Source organism: Phialemonium atrogriseum (assembly GCF_030411735.1).
Source record: "Phialemonium atrogriseum strain 8032-3 unplaced genomic scaffold QBC33scaffold_17, whole genome shotgun sequence".
NCBI lineage: Eukaryota > Fungi > Ascomycota > Sordariomycetes > Cephalothecales > Cephalothecaceae > Phialemonium > Phialemonium atrogriseum.
In genome coordinates, this window is record NW_026848154.1 from 68,680 (window position 1) to 81,698 (window position 13,019).

At 53.8% G+C, this 13,019-nt stretch overlaps 4 protein-coding genes across 4 annotated transcripts; 3 read left to right on the top strand and 1 right to left on the bottom strand.

The window, feature by feature from the left end:
* Positions 1-956: 956 nt before the first annotated feature.
* Positions 957-2,419, bottom strand: QBC33DRAFT_542615 (uncharacterized protein). The gene has a single exon (XM_060428290.1). The coding sequence runs from the start codon at positions 2,237-2,239 to the stop codon at positions 1,097-1,099; it is 1,143 nt and encodes a 380-aa protein (XP_060282043.1). The 5' UTR covers positions 2,240-2,419; the 3' UTR covers positions 957-1,096.
* Positions 2,420-2,966: 547 nt separating this feature from the next.
* Positions 2,967-4,775, top strand: QBC33DRAFT_542617 (uncharacterized protein). Its single transcript, XM_060428291.1, has 5 exons — positions 2,967-3,257; positions 3,395-3,818; positions 3,876-3,993; positions 4,051-4,100; positions 4,189-4,775. The coding sequence occupies exons 1-5, from the start codon at positions 3,080-3,082 to the stop codon at positions 4,766-4,768; spliced, it is 1,350 nt and encodes a 449-aa protein (XP_060282044.1). The 5' UTR covers positions 2,967-3,079; the 3' UTR covers positions 4,769-4,775.
* A 590-nt stretch (positions 4,776-5,365) lies between these two features.
* On the top strand, positions 5,366-10,568 carry QBC33DRAFT_542624 (uncharacterized protein). Its single transcript, XM_060428292.1, has 6 exons — positions 5,366-6,193; positions 6,265-6,329; positions 6,402-6,944; positions 7,021-7,084; positions 7,153-8,702; positions 8,801-10,568. Exons 1-6 carry the CDS (start codon positions 5,624-5,626, stop codon positions 10,524-10,526), a joined length of 4,518 nt encoding a protein of 1,505 aa, XP_060282045.1. The 5' UTR covers positions 5,366-5,623; the 3' UTR covers positions 10,527-10,568.
* Positions 10,569-10,893: 325 nt separating this feature from the next.
* Positions 10,894-12,959, top strand: QBC33DRAFT_117786 (uncharacterized protein). The gene has a single exon (XM_060421955.1). It carries the CDS (start codon positions 11,014-11,016, stop codon positions 12,808-12,810), a length of 1,797 nt encoding a protein of 598 aa, XP_060282046.1. The 5' UTR covers positions 10,894-11,013; the 3' UTR covers positions 12,811-12,959.
* The last annotated feature ends 60 nt before the right edge of the window (positions 12,960-13,019 follow it).

Sequence of the window (13,019 nt, forward strand, 5' to 3'; positions counted from 1 at the left end):
GCTTGTCGAGGAGGACAAGGAAGCGGATTCAGGGGCAGCTAAATATGCGCAGGTTTCGAGATCTCTATTCGGACTCCACTTCAATATGAGCCTTCTAGAATTCGAATACCTTGTCGGGCGGGTTATCGCGTCAATTCCAGTAATTATTCGCAACAGATCTTGGCTTGTCCATCTTGGCTAAAGACCGATCTTGCATGCCTCTAAGCTCCTGTCACGATCTCTTCCTTCTCAAGGGTACCACAATCCATTTTTTATATATATTTTATTATTTAATTTTAATTTTAATTTTAATTTTTAATTTTTAATTATTATTTTTATTATTTAAATTTTTAAGGAGCCCCTTCTATGCTTCTGTTTGACCCTGAAGTCAAACTCAGCCTGCGATGCATGTGTACCACTTTGCGGATTCGAGTCTCCTTTACCCTTGACTTTCTGCTTAGTGTAAGAATGGAGATATACACGACGCATTTGTTTTTTTTCTTGGGGTTCTATTTAACTAGGCATAGTCTAGGCTTTGCGAATTGCAATCATTTGTCTGAATACTATTAATTAATAGTCCAACGAAGGACACAGTCCACATAAAGGGGTTGTTCTTTAGCAGCGTAGGGATCTTCCTCTCTCACTCATAGCTCTATCTGCGATGGGTAATCTACCACCTCGCACCTACGGTTAAGAGGGACTACTAACTTATGTGGGGTTATTGTTCGTTTCCTCAAGGCAGTTAGTTAGATTAGGGACCCCTAGAGCTTCATTGTCCTAACCAAGATTTACAAGTTCTCCTGATCCCCTCTCAGAGTGAGCTAACTGTTAATATGCAATATTGTTATGAAGCACGTCTTAGTTATGTTGACAGGGCCTCCACTGAGGAACCGAGAAGAAGTTGGAGAACAGGAGACGAAAGCATCCCTGGCGAGCATACTGTTACGAGCAGTGGCGACGATCGAAAATAACTCTAGGTCTGGTATTCTCCATTCTATCATATTTGGCAGCAGGTCTATAGAGCAATCGCAGCCGAGTACATAGATCTAGCCATTGGTATGGATTGGCTCCTGTCACTAGCTGTGCCGTACAGACCTTAGGCTTGAGTGTTAAATTGCTAAGCTTGCGCACCACCAAGACCCTCCGTTACACCGGACTTGGCAGACTCCTTGCTTTCTTTGGACCGGAGATACATTTCTCGCATACCAGCAATTTCATACAGAAGGATAGTGCGGCACACAAGAACAGAACCCATGTATCTGCCCGCAACTCCCAGCGCATCCTTCGGCCCCAAAAACAATAGACTTGACATAAGGAACGTGCCGAAGATGATATGGCAGATGATAAAGGGGGACAGGAACCACGAGACGATGATATATTTCGGAGATTCTTTAATGAAGGTGACCTCCATATCCGACTGAGCAACTGAAGGTGTCATCTCGGTAGACGGCAGCTCTCGAATGAACCACCAAGTATTTCGAAGCCACTTGATCGGTCCTTTGTCGACTGACCCGCCAATTCCTCTGGTGTTTCCCATGTCCCTGCGGACACGGAAACACATGCTAAGAGTCCCGACGACATGAATGACGATGACTAGAAGAGCCCAGATCATTGGCCCGAGGACGGTATCGGACCATATGGAGCTGACACTCCGGATGCCAAGCTGGTAGCTGACGTGCGCGACGTTGCCAACGGCGGCGATCGCCAGGACATATTCCGCCATCGCAACGGCCGACTTCGCGGCTCCAGCCGGACGCCACTGGGTGAGCCTGTCGTTTTTGCCCTCCAGAATATCCTTTGGATTGCAATAGTCGAAAGCCCGACTCAAGTACACGCTTGGGCTGCCGAGGGCGAGAAGCGAGGCAAGCATGGGACGACGTGCCACAACGGTCAGCATGGCGAGCTCCTCGTTGCTGGCACTTAGAAGTGCGAGGACGGTCGGTGTAATGCCTAGCAGCACCTGGGCGCTGGTAAGGACGGACTGGAGATAGTCGGACGAGTTGTTGAGGATACACAGAATGACAGGCTGCGTGAGGGCTGAGAGGGTGCCGCCGCCGCCACGCCAGTCGATGTTCGAGTGGTTCTTGAAACCAGTGAGATATAGTGCGTATTGGTCGGTGCAATTGGTCTGCAAGATATCTTTCCAGATGGGGGCATATTGTGGATACCAGTGCTGAAACTGTATCGTGAAAGTCATCGCGTAGCTTGGTTGCGCCCAAAATATGAGGAACAGCAAGCCTGATAGAGTGAAGTATTCCATTTTGGTTGTCTTGTCGTAGATTTGAGTTGCTTGCAAAGTAAAGCTGTGATTTTGAACACCGAGCAGGTGCACAACAAAACGATAACGGGGCGAGTGATAATGGGGCTCGAATGTATGGTTCGCAGAAACAATTGAGCAGGAGGAGTTACTCGAGGGAGGTGTTATTCATTAGCCATCCCCCCTATTCTACGTGGCAACACTTTGAACACTCGGGGAGCCGCAGCCGTGTTTTTGGCACCCGGGTACCCCTTCTGTTGGTTACCAGGATCCCGAAAGCGCTGAATCCCAACAGGCACCCGCCAAGCTATTGGCCCCCAAAGGAATCTCAGGTTCAGCGCCATGTGCTGCAAGAGCAGCGTGTTAAGCGCCCATGTGCTGCAAGCCGTCTCTTCCGTTCCTGTGAAGCCGCCAAGCCTTTCCCGACCCTCATTCACTCACCAGGGACGATAGATGGAGGCGCGCTTACTGTCACACTCGGTAAGTCAGCTTCACAGCATGCGTTTCTTCAGGCATGTAGCCGTTGAATACGGCGGTGACACATCGAGGCTCTGCCCAAATTTACGCATCTGATTGGCCGAAAGGTCGAAAAGAGGGTGCACAGGGGCTTGCAGGAGGCGGTGGCTGAGGGCGATCGACACTTGAGTGAGCTGAAAAGCGAGCGGCTACAGCACGCGTGGAGATAATAGACCTGTGACTACTACTGATTAATTATCCGACAAATTTACGATTGTTCTCCCCTCCCCTCCCACCTCCCCCCGTTTTCGATTAAAGGTGCCTCCGGTGCTTCCGGCACCACCCATCGCTTACTTGGAAGCCCACAGTGCCCCAGCCCAGCTTGCGATGTCCGCCGCAGACATGGCCCGTCGACGCCTTGTCACTGGGTCATTCCGTGGTCTGGTCATTCCGCTGTTGGCCGCGCAATTACTCTTTGTGATTTCCGAATCTACGGTCCAGAATGCGGTCTCGTCTATGTTGGCCGAGGCAAATCGCACCGTGCCGGATTATGTGACACGATATGGTATAGAGCAGCCTCGCCAGCCTCGCCAGCCTCACCAGCCTCATCAGCCTCATCCATCATGTGCATCAAAGTCATGCCTGTGGAGTGGTTTGAGCTGCGTTCAGACAGGAAGCTAATGCCTACTACCTATAAAACAGCGCCGCTCGTCTGGCTACACTCGGAAGACCCGTTCCGGCCGGCAGACTTACTCGAGCATGTCCGCCACACGACGCCCATGGTCAACCAAAAGCCCGTCTCGGATCTGCCGGAGCTCGACCTGGATAACTTAGCGATGCTCAACAACATTGGCGGCGACCAAGTCGCGCTGACCTCTAATGACGATATCAGAGATCTGCCCGCATGGATCTTCGGAGAGACCCCGGACGCAATGGGCAGGGTCTACAACGCTACCCCGTGTGTTGTGATTCTCGTCGAGCACAGTTCCCGTGATATTGACGCCTTTTTTTTCTATTTCTATTCGTACGACCGAGGCGCAAATCTCACCCAGGTCTTGGAGCCCCTGAATCACTTGATAGAGGACACTGAGAACGGGATGCATTTTGGGAATCACGTTGGCGACTGGTGAGCTTGCCTTCGGTCCATCTCTTCAACGGCTTAGATTGACCCGCCGTTGCCAAGGGAACACAACATGATCCGGTTTCGCGATGGAAAGCCCATTGGCATCTACTACAGTCAGCATGCAGACGGCGCTGCCTACGACTGGAACGACGTGACCCTTTCGATGAAGAATGAGCGGGTGTGTCGATCGTAATAAGCCTGCGACTGTGAACTCTGTCATCTAATACAAGTCTAGCCCGTCGTCTTCAGCGCCTATGGCTCGCACGCGAATTACCCATCTCCGGGGTCAGTTTCTCTCAGTTCTCCCTCTCCCTCCAGCGACCCCCGATCGCCCGTCAACCTCAGGTACTAACCACCCACCCCGCCCATCCAGCGACCACGTCCATGACGAAGTATTGGTGGACTACTGCGATGCCGGCCAGGTCTGGGACCCCGTCCTCTCGGCGTACTTCTATCACCTCGACCCCGCCAGCTTCACACTGACGCGCCTGTCCACTTCCGGGTCACCCTTCGCCGCCGCGCCTAATCTCACCTCCTTCTTCTACTTTACTGGCATGTGGGGCGATGCCCAGTATCCGGACGACGATCCTCGCCAAAAGACAGTCCCGTACTTCGGCCTGCAGCGCTATGTCTCGGGTCCGGCAGGCCCTGCTGAGAAGCAGCTCGTGCGGAAGGGGCTCTTTCCCGACCATCGTGAGAGCAAGTCGTGGATACAGTGGGCTGTTGGGATCTTTATGTCATTGTACCCGTGCTGTCTGCGCGGATGGAGAGCCTGGGTTTCTGGGACGGTGGTCATAGGGTTGGGGGCATTGATAGTGCTCGGGATCAGGTTCGGCGTGAGGCGGTATAGGCTGAAGGGGTACAAGAGGGTAGAGACGGAGGAGATACCACTGAGCGACCTAGAGTGCAGAGAGGACGTTGTCTTTCATCGCGCCGAAGTCGACCAAAGGTGATGCAGAGAGAAGGGGGGGGGGGGGGGGGCGCTGTCGCGCTGCTGGTGCATGTCCTAGCTCCAACTTTGTACAGGTGCTATGGAGGGCATGATCCGGACCATGCACGTGGACGAGAGGTATTTGAGCAGAATCGACTAAGCCAAGGACGGCGTATGTAGTAGATCTGCGACCACAAGATATCTCCCACCGGCTGGGGTAAGCTGGGATACAGGCCAGCACAAAGCCTGCCGCGCGAAGCATCTCGCTGTTCACGTCCACGTCTTACCCGTCCCCTGCAGTGGAAATCTTCTCGAAGATTCAAGTGGCAAACAATGAGACCATGAGCGGAAACGAAAGAAAAAAGGAAGAGGGCAGAAACGCAAGGCTGGTAAGTCTCTGCGGACGTGTCCAAACCTATCCAAGTCTGCGGCAAAGCAGGAAAGCTTGACGGCGTGCTCATTTACTGCACGGTTGAGTCATGGCCGACAGCACATTGGATGGAACTCACCGATGAAATCACACGCCAATCGGGTAAGGGCTAGCTCCAGCCCGAACGAAATAACCCAGAAACCTCAGGCGGCGGGCGCATAATTAGTTGATATTACACGTTTGTGACTGGCCAAGGCTCCGGGCTGAAAACTAGTCCCGGCATGGATCAAGACACAGCCCCCTGCATGATCTCTGGGCGCTTGCAGCTCTCGACGCCGCATTCAGTTTCCTCAAGCTCAATCCCGACTAGATTGGTCTTCGCATACAATCATGCAACTAGAGAGGCACAAAGGCGATTCCCGAACCTGGTCGACACAATCAAAAAGCTGCCGAAAAAAAAAAAAAATAACCAGTCAAAGTGCCAAGAAGGTCTAAAGTCGTGGAAAGATGGAGGATGACGACCCAAGGCTGGACCAGCTATCGTCAGTGGATGTCCAGAACTTCCACTACTGTCCGCAACTGAGGTCAACGGCCTTGCCCAAACACAACCCAGAAACCAACGGTGGATCTACGGGCCAAGAGCCCGACGATAACAATGACTTCCTCGCTGTGCTCACGTGCGCAACGCTTCTCTACTCCCAAGGCGGCGTACTCAAGATGCGGGCAGCAAACTCGGTCGCTGGCGGTGCCCAAGCCGTCTACGGCCAAGGCGCCCTTGGCCAGGTGACGCGAGTGGACGCGGATTTTGCTCAGCCCAGCAACCAGCGGGCGGACGAGGTCGAGACGATGTTGATCAAGTGCGCCGCAAAACGATACCGCGGCCACCAGCGGGAAGGCTGCGTCGGCAGCCTGATTGGTGGGAGTCGATCGACCAGCCTCTGGGATGAGCATGGCAACGCTAGAAACTCGGTAGAGGCACGGAGTTTCGTCATGGAATTAAGAGTCCTGAGCCACCCTAGTATCCGGAACAGTGAGAATATCGTCAAGATCCAGGGACTCGAGTGGGACGGTTGCGAGGTAATAAAACCCACTATTCCAATGGTCTATTTCCCTTCTCGCAGTCGTCGGTCGCTAACATGGAAGTCCAGACGATCCCAAAGCCCATAATCATTTTGGAAGGCGCTAGCTGGAATTTGTCTGAGTTTCTTAAGGAGTGAGCCGCCCCTCGCATCCCCTCGCATCCCCTCCAGAGACGACCTCGAGGCTCATGTTGTGCACAAACTAGATTCCAATCACTCCCCAGCCGGACGAAATGGCAGCTAGCACAGGACATTGCTTCTGGGCTTGATACTCTACACAACTGTGGCGTTATCCACGGGGACGTCAAACCCGACAATGTTCTGATATTCAAAATGGGCAGGAACTACAAAGCGAAGCTCGCCGATTTCAGCCACTCGCTCCTCGACAACAAGGCCTTTCGAAGTCTCATTGGCGGAACTGAAGCCTACGCAGCGCCAGAATGGAAGGAAGCCCGAATGACCGACCAGCTGAAGTTGACCGATGTCTATTCATACGGCTTGACCTTTGCCTGCTTAATGATGGGGACAGACCCCTTCGCCAAAGCCCGCCATGATGGCCGGGAGGCAGAACTGAGGCGTCACAAGTATCAAGATAGCATGATTAGCTATTTGCACCAGGAAATGGCCTCACTCGATGACCCAAATATGGACGACCATGACAAACTATGGCAGATCTTGTCTCTCACGCTTCAACAGGACCCGGGGAAAAGGGACCTAAAGCAGGTGAAGTCTATACTGCTGTCCAAAGGGTAAATGCATTCGACCTCGCAACATCACTGGCGGTACTTTGCAGGATGAACTAACTTGACTTGAAACTGCTTGCAGTTCTCTGTTGGGAGACATTGAGGTTGATGCGGAAACTGTGATGGACAGAATGAAGTCGCGAGAGGTATGTATGCTATGCGCGTCTAACAAAATTACCTGGGAACCAGCTTGGCTAAATAGATGTCTAATTAGAGCCTATCTATTCCATACCAAGCGCTGGCAGAGATGCCCGGATCGCTACACGGCCACGTCGTCAGAGTTCTCACTCATGTGGCCAACAAAGAGGACGGCGATTATCGGGCAGCAGCGGCGGCGTTTGAGTTGGCTGTTTGCTATAGCTCCGGGTTTGGCATCCCGCCTGAAGTTGAAATCAATGATAAAGAGGCCGAAGCCAACGCAATGGCCTGGCTCTTGCGAGCGGCGCAAGCTAGCGACCAGAGGGCGCGTCTCTCCTTGGTGCCGGTTTACGAGGCATTTGGTGGCCAGCTTCCTCCGGAGGTGCCAATACATGCGTGGCTCGAAGACCTCGTCAAGGAGGGCTGTACCTTGGCTCTTGATCCGTTGCGACGACTCAGCCCGTCGTCACATGAGCAAATCCTCCGATATCACCGGCAGACATACTGCGGACGCAGACATCTGGTGCTCAGCGAGGATTTCACCGTGGACGTGACAGGAGATGCTCCAGAGCGGCTGAGAGGGTGGTTGAACGACAACCACGATACGGTTCTGCACTACGTTGCATCGAAGGGAAGTCTCGACCTTCTAGACGGGCTGAAAGACAGGGGAGTCATCGACTCGGAGTTGCTCAACAAGACGAACCGTGATGGGGATACTCCTCTTCTTCAGGCCGTGAGAGCAGGCCACGCTGATATGGCCAGGGCCCTACTTTTATTGGGTGCTCAAGCAGGCATTGCAAATAATCTCAACGAAACCGTTCTGCATTTCCTTGTCAACCTCGACGACAAAGACATCGAGGACATTGCCGACAAGCTTGCCAAGGCGGGCGCCCGTCCCCTGTTGCAAAAGATTGCGGATGGTTCAAGCTCTGGCGGCTTTGATGGCTTCGATATTATGGATTCGAACTCTGCAGCTCTCCGTGCCGTATCCAAGGATAACGCCGCCGCCCTCCGCGCCTTATTCCACATGGAAGATTCCTCTCCGAGCACGGGTCAATTCGGGCCCACAGCGAAGGCCACGGTCTGGCGTTTGCTGGCCTTTGCCTTGAGATTCCACCAAACAAGAGTCCTGGACGTCCTCGCAGAACGACTCGAATCTAACATGGGCAGTGTTATCAACAGCCGCAAGTTCTGGTTCGATAACAATCTTACCACGCTACTGGAGGCTTGTGTTTTTGGACCCGTCTCATCAAACGAAGCGTTTGGCTTCGATTATCCCGAACGATTCACGAGGATTCTGCGGTTTGGCGTCCATTATCGCCCGGCTCTTGCCTCCTGTCTGCATTTTCTCGTCCGCCATGGCGCGGCGGTCAAGGGGATACATCGGTTTGCCATCGAAAATCGCAGGAGGGATGCCATCTCGGAACTAACATTAGCCATCTATTCTAATAGTCGCCTGTCTTGGGCAAGGCTGGCCATTGACCCGCCGAGGCATGCTATCTTCCATGACCTGCTCAGCATGCACTCTCGTGCTGCCCAGGGCGCACCGTCTTGGGCCGCTGGAGTCAGGTTCCCATTACTATATCTGAGTCAGATCCTAGCGGGTGGTATAGATCCGGCACTGCTGTAAGTTCCTAATCACGGATTGATTGCTTGATTTCTACGTCACGCTGAAGGAGCTCTCCGATAACTAATCCGTGGTTACCTTAAACCTATTATTCCAGACAAATCTTTACGAAATGGCTGAGACAGACGTGCAATTCCAGAAGCACCCACTGGGTTCCGCAGAACCCAACCGAAGAAGCACAGCTGCAAAGGTGTGCTGGCTCCACAACGTCCATGCAGTTCCACCCGCTGTACTCGGCCTACAGGCGCAAACGACCGGATATCATGAGCATCCTTTTCGAATTTGGGGCCAGCTTGCAAGACAGGACCACCAATGGCATCACCACCCTTGGAACCATCCTCAGATTATCGCCGACCAAGCCGCAACGAATAGCCGCGCTCCTGCAGATCGCCGTCGATTCCAGGTCGGAGTGTATCATCAGAATAGAGGATCTTGCCACCATTCTCCTGGCCGACTGCTGCTCGCCAGACCTCAAGGGAATGCAGGCTGTACGATGCCCGATAGAAAGAGATATTGGGATGCTATCAGTGCCAGATCGGCTGGCGGACAGAACAGCGTGGGTCTGGTCGGAGCCAGCGTCCGACTTCCTACTAGAGTGGAACAACATGCACGAGGTCGCGGCAACGGCCGAGCTCTGGGGGCAAATCGAGGCGGCAAGCAGGTGCCAGAAGCAGCCCATCCAAGGTTCCGAGCCGGGTCTACGGTATAACCTTGTGCTACATGCCGCCCTCGAGTCGAACTTGGCCGCCGTCCGCTGCCTTCTCGGCATGGGCTTCCATCCAGACGGAACCGGAGAGCCTTGTCCCTCCTGGCTGGGTACCGTCATAACGCCGTTGGATGTGGTTCGCTGGACCTCGTACGTACCCGACAAGCGCTGCTCTCCAACGGGTTTAACCCTGAAGCGTACCAATCAAGCCATTGCTGCTCTCCTGCTGGAACGGGGAGGCAGGCATGGTCAAGCATATAGCCGCGTGTACCATTTCTTCGGCCTGTCCTTTCTCGACATGAAAGGATCGTTATGGTTCATGACGTGGTTTCTAACCCTCATACCTGGTGTTACCGTGTCAACCATGCTTGGGACGTGCGGGGAGTATAACATCTCGTGTACACATGAGGATTTCGTCTTTCTCGTCATTATGAATTGTCTGTGGGGCTTGTATACCATGTTCGTCGTCTGGAAGTGCCTCCCACGCATATTCATGGGCGCCAGGAGAAGCGACTTAGTCCTTCTTGCTTTTGGGGGCGATCCAAAGATCCTTGCGGCGGCGTTGTTCTGGAACAATAACGGCATATTTGGTCGTTTCCTAGCCGCTAGGCTGGGAAAGACCTCTGACCCTGCCGAATTTGGGAATGATTTGGAAGAGAGGGCCCCGCTACTTGATGGGGTAAACAGCGAGGACGCAGGCAGGGACCGCGAACGACGTGTTGCAGGGCCTGAGTCGGCGGAAGGGAGGCAGGAAGAGGGACACGGGGCTTGGGGAGAAAACGAACCGAGCGATATGGGAGCTACGTCGTCGGCCGATGTCAGACACTCTGGCGGCGGAAACGAGAGCTGGCATGACCAGTTCTTGGTTGAAGGGGAGGAAGATGATGCCGAGGCGTCTGCGAGAGATGGTCGGCACCGGAGGGTATCCCGAAACGGTCAAGAGCAGTGGGCTGAGAGAGGTAGGAAATTAGGCTTATTGATTGGGCGTCTCACGGTCAAGCGCGTCATTCCTGTTGCAGTTTGGCCTCTGAGAGCGATGTTCGAGGTGGCGGATAGAATTTCAGATTGGAAGACTAGGTTGATGGAGAGGCAGCGCCAGGGGAGACTGCGTATCTAGATAGACCAGGCACGTTATGAGAGTATTAATATTCCACATTGATGATATGTAATTAATGGTCCAGATATTAGTTGCTATCTGTATTTACTGCAGGTTCTAGCAATGCCTTCAGCTGACTCAGTAGGTGGTTAGGACACTCTAACGGTAATTAATTACTTCATATGGGCACATAGACCAACTGATCTCTGCATCTTGTTCAAAAGCAACTATGAAAATGGCCCGCAGTGGACAGGGCTCTGGTGACTTCCCACGCACGTGAACAAAAGAGAGTTGTAATTCGACCATAATTACCTTTTAGTTGGGGGCCAAACAGCCACCGCAGGGTGCGTTTTCCCTATCAAATTTGAGCGCGCTTTCAGCTGAGCGACTTTTCCCCCCGCTCAAACATCCCAGCCCAGAAGCTCGACGCATCTTCACGACCCAAGGATCTCGGCAACTTTCGGATACTCTTCTTACCTTGTTTCTCCAAAAGCATTCTACTTTTGTCATGGAGATAGCAGGACTTGTCATTGGCGTGGCCGGCCTGGTCGGCACCGTCACTGCGTGTATTGATCTGGGGGAGAAGATTTCTGATGCGCTCCGGGCTTCCGACGACATCGACAGCTTTATCCGAAAGGTCAACTGGGAACGGCTGAGGTTTATCCTCTGGTGTGGCAAATCCGGCCTTTGGGAACTCGCTACGCAGCCGCAGGCCCGAGCCGACAGTATCGTGCGCCCTTTCCACCTCGAAAATCCGATCCCACCGGGGGATCTCGAAGAAAGATTACGCGATATTGTCAAGCAGAACATCAACGGCATGCACAAGTACTTGAGCGACATCCAAGAGTTCCTTAAGAGTTACAATGCGTGGGGTCCCCCTCGGGAAAGGAATGTCCTTAGGAAGCGGAAGAATATCTCAGCTCTAGCTTATGCCGATCAAGTACGGCGTCAGCCGAGCCAAGAGATACGGAAAACCGGTGTCTGGGATGCTACTAAATGGGGCTTAGCGGGTTACGAGGAAAGCCAGAGACTCCTTGGCGAGTTGAAGTCATGTATCGACATACTCAACGAGCTATTGGGATTGTTCAGTACTCAGCAAGCCTCCTCAGCGGCGAGGATACTCGAGAGCCTTGTCACGACTACGCCCATTCCCATGGCCACTGCTTCGCTCGAGGGATCTAGCCAGAACGGACATGCGGCTCATCCAGACTTGGTGTCGCTCTATCAGATATCGGAGCGTGGGAGAGAGGTCAGCGAGCTTACGGCGGCCGAAGAGGGTACATCCGTACAGCCAGCGAGTGTGCCCCTTGGCAGCGAGTACTCTCTCCAAATCCAGAGCAAGGACTTCGATCTTCCATTCCGCAAAGACCAGACCCCGCCGGAACGCGAATTGACAACCTACCGCGGCCAACACGTTATTGTTGAGTGGAGATACTTCTCCAGCAAACTCTCCGCAGCAGACCGAGATTTGCTACACCATCGGATTGATCTCCTAGCCCATCAACTACGACAAAGCTCCTCAGTCCCAGGCTTCCGCGTCCCGCGCTGCCTCGGCTTCTTCTACGCCTCCAACGCCAGTCGCTACGGTCTCGTCTTCCAAGCCTCCATCGACCACAAGCCCCGCACCCTCTGGGACATCCTCGTTGACGACAGAGGCAAGCCCCGCACTCGCATTCTCGACACGCGTCTTCGCGTCGCGCACCAGCTCGTCACCGCCGTCTTCCGCTTCTTCCAGGTCGGCTGGCTCCACAAGAACATGCGCTCCAGCAGCGTTCTCTTCCTGACCCCAGATCCGGCGCCCTTGGACCTGCCGGAAGCATACCTGTGCGGGTTTGGCTTCGCGCGAAAGGAGACCCCCACTGCTGTCACAGAGCTCAACCCGTCCCGATGGCATGGCGTCCAGAACTCCCGCAGCTGGCGGCTGTATTGCCATCCCGAGCGGTACCGCGCGTTGATGGTCGAGGGTACCGGGGATGCGCCGGCGCCGGCGTTGTCGCACATGCGCTACGACGCGTACGGGCTGGGAATCATCCTGCTCGAGATTGCGCTGTGGTGTCCTGTGGCCAAGATCTGCAAGAAGGAAGAGCCAGTGGAGAAGTTCCAGGACGGGGTTGCCGAGTCTACCGAGGCTCTGGTGCAGGGTACTATGGGCCTGGGCTATGCTCGTATTGTTCGCCGGCTGCTCGAGAGTGACTTTGGGGAGGAGGCGATGCACGAAGACGGTGTTGAGGACGACCGGTTGTCGTTTGTGGCTGCGTTTGAAAAGACCATCGTCTCAGAGATGGAATCCCTTTTCAGGCGATGATGAAGATAAGATTGTTTTCTCTATGATGCAGCGGGTAGTGTAGACATTTGACACGCAGTGTCACGTTCGAGCTGGGTCAAGCTGCCCGCTGAGAACTGTCCCTCATCTCAATGTTGGCGATTGATGGGAAGGCGTTGATAGCACCCCGTGCAGTGCGAGTGAGGTTCTTGTCCTAATACAATGCCCTCATACTCCGTAGACAAGGTAGG